Consider the following 11,541-nt stretch of genomic DNA (forward strand, 5'->3'; position numbering starts at 1 on the left):
TCTTTATCAAACGGAATCATATCACAAGATGAAAAATCGCCATTAGTCATCATACCAGGTTTGTAGTTAACATTGAACAGAATGCATCGCACACGCCAATCTGGCGATACGTCAAAATGTCTCATGATATCTATCTAATTTTGCCTGGCTTGTGACAATCAAGAATAAACAGTAAAATGAAACCTCGCAAATATTAGTTTAACAAAAAAAATTATTATTAATGTCTTGTTAAGTAGGATGAAATTATGAACAAATCTTTTTAAGAGAAAGCTAGTTAAAGTCAAAGTTTTAGATTTTTGTATTTCAATTCTATCAAACTTTTCAGGTAAGAGCTGATATTGTTTTGTATGAAAATATAATTTTAATGTATCTGCGTGCATAAATGATTAAGAATTTTTTCACGTTCTATGAGTAAGCTTGTGCTGACCGATAATACATGTAATTTCAATCAGGCTTTTAAACACTTTTTTGAAACACATTTCAAATAATCATCTTTTTATCACAATAAAAAACCAAAAACATTTCAATCTACATAATAAAAAATCCCCCTTTCACCAAATAAAATGAAAGGTTAATAAAACAATTTAATTTTTCTATTTTGATGTCGCTCCTAAGTCCGAATGAGATAGATGAAACCATTAGGTGATGTCATGTGTAAACACAATTCATCTTTCTTGCAAAGTAATCCAAATTTCCTCCGTTGGGTGAGTTACAAGGCCAAAGGTTTGGGTCACCGTTTGACCCTCTACCATTTTGACATTGAATTTCCTAAGAACAGTGACCAGTCCAATTATTGCTTCAACATATGCAAATTTGTATCCAGGACATATCCTCTTGCCAGCAAATCCAAAAGGCTGGAATGCATATGATGGTCTGGATTTAGAATTTTCTGGACTGAAACGATCCGGGTCAAACCTGAAAGTACAAATACTATTAAAAAACTTTTCACTCCATTATAACTATTATGTAGACTGTATATATACTCTAAATATATTGGTTCTCTCTCACAAACCTGTTTAACAGTGTCTTAAAAAGGGACAAATGATCGATAAACATCTTATTTTAACATCAATCAAAATGACGATTCCTTGATGTATAACATTCTTAATTGTTTCACTCACCTGTGAGGTTGTGGAAAATATTTTTCATTTTGCAGACTTACACCAAGAGCATGGATAACAGGGGTCTAATAAAAATTAGAAAACAAGCGGTTATTTATATTTTTATAGGCGAACACAGTTTTATTTAAAAAAGCTCTCTTTATTCATTCAATGAGAAGAGGAATTATCAAAATTGAAAATCAGCAAAATTCTACATGTATACCTATCAAATTTCCTTTTTCTAATCATTTTCTTTTAGGAAATACCAAGTGACTTACATTCTTAGGAATTTTATGTCCTCCAAGTTCTGAGTCGAAATCTTGATATCTTGCGGCCCAAGGGGCTAGCACAGAACATCGTAATGTCTCATCAATTACCTGGTGTAGATATCTGTAACAAAATCAGCTGTTGTAACAATAATGATATTTTAAACATTCACTCATTGGCACCGAACACCAACACACACAAGTATCTCGAATGATACAACACAGTGCAAAAATCCAAGTTAAAATTGTTGAAGTACAGCCAAATGTAAACAAACACGAATATAGCGAAATATCGGATATAAAAAAGTTTTTTGAGTCACCGCCAAAAGTCTTAAACAATCTTTGCAAAATTTTACGGTTATAACGAATTTGGATCTGGCGAATTTACGGCTATAGCGAACTGATTTTGAGTCCCGTAGAGGTGTGAATATTAACGAAATTTAACACTTCTATTTCTTTACTTTCAAAAAAGTTGTCATTACTTTTTAACATAATAGTTTGGATGGATTTATTTTCTAATATATTTTTTTAAATTACAATCCAATCATTTAAGGTATCAAAAGAATGTATCTTCATTCATAGTTTCAATTAGCAAAAACAGCAGTCTGGGGAAAGAAACGATGTATATAGTGAATTTGCTATAGTCATTATTACGAGTTCGTTATACGGATATAACGAATAACGGATGTAACGAAGTAAATCCACTGGTACCTAGAACTTTGCTACAACCGAGTTTTACTAAAAGTGTAAAAATGAATTTGTTAGCTATAAACTATTATTTATTTAGAAAAAATCATTTGTTTTCACTTTAATAAAGTTAAAATTTACAAGGAAGTTTTGAGCTCTTCTCTTCAAGAAGACTAATATGGTTTTAAAAAAAATTACCACCACGACTTTGCCCTCTAAAAGAAAAACAGAGTGTAGATCAAATATAAATCTGTTCCTGTTATTCAATGGCAACCCCCCCCCCCTTTTTTTACACTGTAACAGACATGCATATATAAATTAACTTTATTTAAGAGATTTTCTCTTGATTCATATACAGTAAAACTCGTTTAGCACAAACACGGGTATAGCGAATTCTCGGATATAGCGAAGTTTTTTCAAGTGCCCGGGAAAATTCTTAACAAATCTTTGCAAAATTCTACGGTTATAACAAATTCGGATATAACGAATTTACGGATAAAGCGAACTGATTTTCAGTCCCGTAGAGGTAATTAATAACGAAATTTAACACCTTTATAACGAATTTTTTTTTTTTACAGTTTTAAACTTTTGCACTACCATTTTGAGTAATAGTCTGAACAAATATATTTTCATATAAATTTACCAATTCACAATCCGATTATTAAAAGTATCAAAGTAATGTATTTTCATTTTAAGCCCCACTTATCAAAAATTATCTCATCTGGTGAAAGAAAAAAATGTATAAAGTGAATTTGCTGTAGTTATTATTAGGAATTCGTTATACGGATATAGTCCCTAAGACTTCGCTATAACCGAGTTTTACTGTAGTGTCATATATCAAACATACACTAGATCCTTAGATGTCTCTGGTTCTACATCATTGTTACCAAGCACCTGACTTATTTCTCTGTATACTTTATCCTGGACATCTTGATGCTCCGCCAGGAAATACACAGCCCATGTTAACACTGTAATAAATAAATATACTGATATAAAGAAATAAAGCTCTTGTTATCGTGAATGTTGCAGAATATCCTTCGACGTCAAAAAATGTTGTTTTTAAATATAAAAGCCGAGGCATTAGCCGAGGCTTTTTTATTTCAAACAATATTTCGAGACCGAGGAGGTTATCCTGCAACATTCACGATAACAAGAGCTTTATTTCTTCTTTCTACCACAGTTATTGCCGTCTTCTTTCTACCACAGTTATTGCCGAGATCAAAGAGATGCCGCGGACATTATTCTCCAATATACCACGAACGTCATCAGTAAATTATCAGATCAGAAATACCTATTTGTCTCGCACTGATAATGAAAGTACAACTTCAGACCGTAAAAAGTTTTAAAACCATGCCAATTTCACGTGTTAGTTCCAGTCAAAACGATGTGTATTGCCTCAATTTTTTTTATTTTTTAGAGATCAATGCGGCTGTTCCTAGAACATCCCTAGCATATTTTCACTGCGTGTTCTTACATAAAATTTATAACGTGTAATAGTAGTAATATTCGTATTAAATTGTCCTTAAAATATAAAGAATATGATTCAAAGATAGTATTAAGAATATTATGAAGAGTATTAAAAGTCCAAACAAAATTCTGTCCTCTGCATATGATTCCTTTGATCAATACACATTTAAACATTATTTTAAAAACCGTTGGGGTTACACGGAGCAGTCGTCAAAATTACTTAGATCGTCTCTCTATAGGAGAAACGATCTGTAGAAATACTGGGCTGTTATTAGTTAATAATAATACCGTGTATCAGGTTTTGTCCGCGTGTATCCAATTTCTGCTTTGTTCGCGACGATTTCCGAATCGCGAAAAATAAATCATCGTAAATTTGATAAAAAGTTTTGTTTTATGTAATAGAGTTTTCTCTTTCTTGATAAAGTAAACAGGTAAGTAAAAGTACGGTGAACTGTGTTCAGTTAGTTTTGTTAGAGGTACAAATTGCGGGATCGGAGGACAAGCGCCAGATAATAGATTTGTAAGCTTCGTTGTTTATTTAATAATCCATTGACAAGCTAATTAAAACGGTCGCTTTCCTTGCGTAGACAGATGTCTAATTATACCCGAGCTACTGGTATGTGTAACGGTACATGATCTATTAATTCATGACTGATTGCGTCTCTGAAAATAATTAAGAGTAATTTTTTCACATCAGGGAAATCGTGTCAATGGTTTCATTGTCCGAATTTTTCATTACAAGTGCGACAATTTAGATACTTTTCCCTCTTACCTCACAGCTTTAAACAATCGTGAATTATATTTTCACTATGACTTTGATAAAGTGAAAATTTGATTCGCATAAATTTTATATGCTGTTCTACGCTCTGATTCGCAGAAAAACATGATGCGGAGAAAACCTGATATACGGTATTATTGGAAAAAAATACTAACGAAACATTCGTACTACCCTATGGGTGTTTCAATATTATTTTTGGAAACATATAAGCATACACAAAAAGGCCGTTCGCTTATACACCTGTATATCTAGATATCCGCCTTCAACCAATACCAGTAAATTAATATGAATATGTGTAACAAAATGCACTATACAAATTTCAATGAATAAGACCTTTAAAGGACAAGTTTTAGTGTGTTTTAGTTGAAACAATATTTTATTTAAAAATGAAATAGGATCAGACAGCAGGCATCTCCTATTTTTGTCCTCTCCTTAATGTTGTGTGTAGAAATGCCAGTAAAGTACTAAAAGGATTACAAAAGGGCCTAAGCGAATTACATGTAAGAATATTAAAAAAAAACATGCAAAATGAAATTGTATGAAACGTTGAAAAGTTGTCATTAACACGGTATAATATATTTTGTTGTCTAAGTATCTTACTATTCCCTGTGGTATGGAAGCCTCCTATTACGAAACTTAACGCGTCGTTTGCTATCAGTTCCTTGTCGTCTGTACTATCTAGGAGGACGTCAATTAACAAAGCATCATCCGTGTCTTTTCGTAGCTGTTTACGGTTGGATAACACCTTGTCTACCAACGCATAGAGCTTTCTTTTAGCTGATATAAAAAAATAGATGCATAATCATATCATTATTAATTCCGGTAGTCCATATATGTACACGATACTATCGTTTAAAGAAGGTTTGGTATAAGGTATACACATGTTGTAATCGATAAAAAGGTATGACATAAGTTATGTTTCAGATGTATAAAATATACCTATTGAAACTTCCGGTGAAACAGTTCAGATTCTTTGTACCAGTATTACAACATTTCAAAATCTGTTAACAACATCTAGCACATGTAGTTCACAACATCAAAATTCATGTTTTTATAAAACAAAACAGCAAATGTTTCGTTAGATCGTTTAAATCAAATCGATTTGGTTGAATATTTAATCATCATAGCGCAATGGTTAAAGTATCGGGCTTTAACTGCAGATCACGAAATCGTAATTACATTGCGTTTTAATTTTATTATATAAATTGAAAGTTTAGAAACCATATCTTTGTCTCCAAATTTGTATATCTCTTCCCCTATTTGACTTTATTTTTATTTTATTTCTTTTCCTGCTTTCATGAGATACTATTTCAAAATGTAGTAAACCATCTCAAATTATTATTTGTTTGTGGAAAAGGTAACAGTAATATTTCATCATACCATCTTCAAACGCTTTAATTCTCGGGCTTCCTTTTTCGGGAATATCTACTAGCTGCCTTTCCAATTCAGACCAGGCCTACAGCAATATATTTATAATATATAACCATAATGTATATGAAAACATCCAAAGGTATACTGTATACAATGAAATATTCGTTCCCGTTTGTTTTTTGGCCATTCTTTCTAATTTACAATGCCAATTTAAAACAAGACAAATTAAGAATGTATTAATCATATTACTGTTTTGATTAGATCGGGTATGAATCACACAAACGTGTCTTGGTAATCTCAAGACAGAGGCGACACCGTTTGCAAGTGGAGAAAGTGTCATGTTGTAAATTTTGAATTTACCGGGTGGCAGTAAATACAAAATTTACAACATGTCAACTTTGTATTTACTGCCACCCGGTAAATTCAAAATTTACAACATGAAAAAAGGCAAAAAAAAAAAAGAAAAAGAAAAAGAAAACAGAAAAAAGACAGTGCGAAATTAACCTTGCTTATAGATTTTAGAATCAACGTTAAAAAATAAAATTAAAAACTTTACATAGGTTTATGTAAGCACATACTATGTCATAGTTATGTCTGATTTCCAGAATCTCCTCATCTGTAAATGCATGGCTGTCAAACAGGTTGACCAACCCCAGCTTTAAGGCGAAGGCAACCATATACCGGGCTACAGGGACGTGTTCTTCTTTGGGTAAACTGGACCACTGCTTAACCAAATCGTCCGACTCCTTCAAAAGAGAAGACAGAAGCTAGGTGTGATTTAGATAATCAAAATTCATGTCTGTTTACCATATATTTTTATTGTACATATTGTTTTTATCTCGTAAAACAAAAAAAATATTTACGTAATTCAACAATTACTGTAGTCTGTCGGAAATTATCTTTCATTTATTATGGTTTTACCACAATCCAATACCATTGTTTTGATAAATTTTTTTCATTAGTTTGGTATTTTAAAAATCAAACTCAATGGTGTTAAATGTGCCAGAAAACAAAAAAAAAACACCTTGTAATATAATTGTGTATCTAATTATTCAATATAATAAGATAAAAAAGAAACTAATTTTTTTACTTCCTGAATTCTTGCATAATAATGATGCAAGTAGTTTTGATTGAAGACAGTATTGTACTGCTTGCGTCGGTTTTTCCCATCTTCTTTGTTTGCATATTGTATTGATTTCTCTCCAATAAGAGGTTCAAACAATTTGAATAAGGATACTGTAATGATAAAAAAAAGTAAAAAAAAATATTATCCTATCATTTGCATGATGCATATAATTATTAAATACAGCGGTCCACATAAGTATTAAATATTATTTTCTAGTGTATTTGTATGTCTCAGAACTACAAATCAATCTTCGTTTAATTTTTCTTTTTGAAAATTCCATCATGGGCAAGTAGCTTGAAATGGGCGTTTTTAATAGCATCACATGACACTGTTTATTCAGTCTGCATTACTTAAAATATCGATGCGTGCAAAAGGGCGTGCGCGGAACTAGAGAAGGTCATCCTGTCTCTGTTATAACCAAGGGTTGATACATGTGCATGTTGAATATTATAATTCACCGCATGATTTCTCATCTCAGAAAACTTTGTGAATTCAAAATTATACCATGTCAGGTGTAAGATAGCATGTTATGTGCTAACTAGGACAATATTTTCGAACATGTTAAGTTGTCAAGCGTTGATTAAAAGTCTTCTGTTGTTGCCCTTGTTGGGTTGTGCACGGTCTCGCAGAGCTCCAGCAAAATCATGTAATTATGTTATAATATATTATATATGTTATATCAGATCACTTTCATGAAGGGAACCTTCTTTTGATTTTTTGGGTGATCGATCGACCTCAATGAAAGATTTAGAGAGATCTTGTAGTGCTCTTTTCTGTGGCTCGGACGTACGGAGTGAATTATTGAACGATTAAAGTTATGTTACAATACAATCTAAGCCACAGCATATATCACAATAAGTATAGGCATACCATGATGAGCAACCAAATGAATTCAGCAGTAGGAGAGATATGACGAATGTACATGAATAAGTCCCTTGCAGGTTTTAATGGATTGTTTACAATCGAATGGAATACTCGTCACATAACGGTCATGGATCGGTGAGTTGTTGTCAGAGCGGGACCAACATACAGATTATCAAAACTTCTATTTTACTACATTTGTTTCAAGGTATTCTTATTCCTAGATAATCTCTTTACCTCTGTGAACTCGGAGTCCATTCCAGAAGAACACACACGGGTTTTTTCAGGAGGAATTACATGATTTTGCTGGTAATTGACCTGTATCCCATACCCCAACTCCCTTTCTCAAATTAGAGAGTAAATGAGAGTCACTAGTGTTAACAAATCATCATACTATCAGCAAATTAGAAATTCAATTCCAGAGTTTGTGATTTAGACATATTTTGTTCTTCAAAATACGTTAATTGTCTTGATAAGAAAAAAAATGTTGTACCTTCATAACGCACTTTGCAAAAACAAATATTCAAGGTGCGATAACTTGGTCCAAAATTTAACGCAATTTAAAAAAGGAATTAAGTGTGTTAATTTAATTTCAAATTTAACGCACTTTGAAAAAACAATTCAATGTGAGTAATTTTTTTTTCAAAATACGTTGCAACAATGCATAAATTACTTATTGTTTTTTTTTTAAATCATAGTATTTAAAAAATAACCACCCAATTAATTTTTTTTAATTTTACCACTGACCTGGCCGATCAAACACTGCAGAATGTTGCTTAAACAGCTCCGGTGAACAGATGCTAACGACGAATTCCTGGCCTAACCAAAAAGCAGTGATGTCGCCATATTGTTTATGGAGATCGATCAGGTACTCGTGTAGACTCCCTGCTTTTGCTATATCTTCTAGATTTCCACCCCTGTTGTCGAAGAAATTTTGATATTTCATAGTTCCTGTCTTAATGGTTATTTTGCTTACTTTGCACCAGACTTAATTTTAATAATTAATTACCCAATTACTTATATCCAGCAAAAACGTTTCTTTTGCAAACTAATTTGAGAAAATCTTTTGAGGAAAATAATATGGTAACAATAATGTGATAAAAATATGTTATAACCTAACCTAAATAAATAACCTAATCACTATTGAATGTGTAGATCAACTAACGTGTGTTGTATTGTCGTATTCAATGAATGGTATTTTTGTGTAGTTGTTAGATATATAGATTTTCACTCATAAGTTTGAATCATGTGAACAATTGTGCTAAAGCAAGTTACAAACAAATTGCATGTTTTATCTTTATTCTTACAGTACGAAAGTACTGAAGAATGTAAATATTCAAGGAATAATGAATCATTCTTTGAGTATTATGAGCAAATAATTTCCGTTGGGGCGTGGTAAAATCTAATAAAGCCCAGAGGACTTTATTATAGATTTAATCACTTCTGACTGAAATTATCACCTCATAATATTCAAAATATTATTTCTTATTGATAATATTTATATAATTTTCAGCAACTGTAGCATTAAATATTGTAATATTTACTGGTACATATATGTGATTTTCATTTCTTTTATTATACAGACCCGACATGCGCCCAAGCAATACGCTATTTGAATTTATTGAAATGACATAACAGACTCGATTCATAGTGTTATCAAAAACAAAGGCACGGAAAATGTTAATATATTTTTTAATATATTTAATGTATTTAATATATAATCTTTTTAAAAAACCCTTACCGAAGACTTCAGCGTATTGTATTTTGCAACGCCAACGTGATCGCGAAAAAAACGAGAGAAGAAAATCGGATAATCGCAGAAATAACCGGGTACACGGTACTGTGTACAGGTTTATTTTCACCCTTCTTCACAAACAGTTTCGCTCCGTCTTGAATTCGCCCAGACACAAGTTATATTAAAAGAAAGATAGTTTGAGCCAATGCAATTCGCCCAGTTTTAAATTCACCCGTTGAGAAGAAGGGCGAAAGAGGCGAAAATACTACAGGGGCGAATAATCCCTGTATACAGTATTTTGAAGAGAAATATTACACTATGCTCTGAATTTTAATTAAAAAAGAATGGATATGACTATTGAAGTATCTTACTCTTTGGTTGCTGGATTAGGTCCAGGTACTGTTGTACTTCGCTTTCTTCTCTGAAAAAAACAACAACAAAGACCTGAAATTCTAATAGATATTGGTGTTGTCGGAGTTTTAGATAATATTACTTTGTGTAAACATTATGATAAATGTTCAAAGGGATCACAGTTTGGTTTTAAGTTTTATTTGAGAGAATTATTACTTTACTTATCAATATATATATATCGACATAATCAGATTTCGTTCAACATGATTTCAATTCTTTTACGAGAGATATCAAATCGGACAGAGAAGCACGGTACGAATCTACGAGGTCACACTTAAAAAAATTACACACGTGTGGTAGGGTCGAAGCACACGAAGCCTGGACGACGTCTGTATTAAATTACTGCGAATCTCTTGTCCACTCGCGCGGGATATCCCTGGCCGTTTGCAATTGATGCATTCTTACACAAATCTCATTATATTTCGAATTTATCTCACAGAAAACCTAGCTTATAATGACAACCGTTTTTTGAGCTATGAAAGTAATTTAGCAGATTTCGTCATTCAAAAGTTAAATCCATATTTTTTGTTGACCAAAATTTTAACTTGGGCACATTTAGCAACGTGTACGTACAAAGGTAAACATCGACAGTCAGCTGTTTACAAAGCAGATGAACTGTTGACCTTGATCATATGAAGCGATATATAGGTCACACACGGATTAACACGTATGTTGGATTTGTTTGAAAACATTATAACATCACAAAAGCTGTAAAGCTTATGTCTACGAAAGTAAATCAACATTTCTGGTTTATAATTTTGCTGTTTTGTATCTATAATATTGCTAATAAAAGAAAATTAGATACATAATTGCTGAGATGATAAGAGGGAAATAAGGGTCCGCCTTTGTTTGGCCAAGAATAACAATAAATAAAATTCTTACCGGGAAGAGGAAAGTCACGGCCAGGTATAAACCACAGAGGAAAACAGCGACAAAAACCACAGAGTACAACATGTTTCCTTTGTCCGTCTTTTAAAAGTCAGTTGGTATCTTTTCGATATCGCAGGTTGTCTAAAATAGCTCGGGACACATATCCTGTTGAACTTTGTGGATGCCTGTACAGTTGGAGGCGGCATGTACTGTATTGCTAACACATCTCGTTGCTGTCCGTTATACCTGAGAAGGAATGTTTTAAAGAGAAAAATCTAGTCTCATATTTTTTCCCCATTAATTTAAGATTCTTTTAGCTGATCGATCTTATATTATCATGCAAAAGTTGTAGGGCAAGTTTGCTATAGAACACCTTAATATTTACCTGTTAAAAACAAGTTATATATAATTCATTAAAACCTGCGTCTGTTTTTCGCAGGTTAATCCTTTAATAAACGTTACTTATCGATAAAAAAAAACAAAACACCGACACAAAATCAAAGGACTATGTGCGGTATGGTCAAATATCTGCCCCAATTTCAACCAATTTAAAAAAAAGTATCGTATAAAAATAAAATCTTCACAAATCATTGTATAGAGGATGTCTATAACTTTAATCTTGATTTTAGTCATCATTGCTCATTCGCCGTTTTCTGTGACGTCACAAAATGACCTAATTCCCGCAAATTTTTAAACAAATGAAAAAATTAAAATTCTCATTTTTGCTCTATAATTTGCATTTGGAAGTATACAGCGCCGGTCTTCTCAAGTGCGATTTTAACATATGTTTTCTTCAGATAGTTATACATATTATACTAACAAATGGTACTTGAGCAAGCCTGCGCTCGATGTTTCCAAGTCGAAAAACC

General features: G+C 32.3%; 1 protein-coding gene across 2 annotated transcripts in view; it reads right to left on the minus strand.

Moving 5' to 3' along the window:
• LOC128163978 (cytochrome P450 20A1-like) overlaps positions 1–10,957 on the minus strand; it is a 40,317-nt gene extending 29,360 nt beyond the window's left edge. The window contains exons 1-11 of one of the 2 annotated variants that reach the window (XM_052827684.1): positions 10,685–10,924; positions 9,763–9,812; positions 8,404–8,573; positions 6,760–6,905; positions 6,248–6,415; positions 5,679–5,754; positions 4,899–5,075; positions 2,901–3,021; positions 1,379–1,490; positions 1,122–1,186; positions 479–915 (exon numbers count right to left, since the gene is read on the minus strand). In XM_052827684.1, the coding sequence (XP_052683644.1) occupies positions 666–915; positions 1,122–1,186; positions 1,379–1,490; positions 2,901–3,021; positions 4,899–5,075; positions 5,679–5,754; positions 6,248–6,415; positions 6,760–6,905; positions 8,404–8,573; positions 9,763–9,812; positions 10,685–10,756 (1,407 nt within the window). In that variant the 5' untranslated portion in view covers positions 10,757–10,924 and the 3' untranslated portion in view covers positions 479–665. Of the gene's footprint in view, positions 1–478; positions 916–1,121; positions 1,187–1,378; positions 1,491–2,900; positions 3,022–4,898; positions 5,076–5,678; positions 5,755–6,247; positions 6,416–6,759; positions 6,906–8,403; positions 8,574–9,762; positions 9,813–10,684 lie in introns of those variants that run through there. The other variant, XM_052827685.1, reaches the window with a different exon arrangement.
• Between the last annotated feature and the right edge of the window lie 584 nt (positions 10,958–11,541).

This window comes from Crassostrea angulata, chromosome 9 (genome assembly GCF_025612915.1).
Source record: "Crassostrea angulata isolate pt1a10 chromosome 9, ASM2561291v2, whole genome shotgun sequence".
Lineage (NCBI taxonomy): Eukaryota > Metazoa > Mollusca > Bivalvia > Ostreida > Ostreidae > Magallana > Magallana angulata.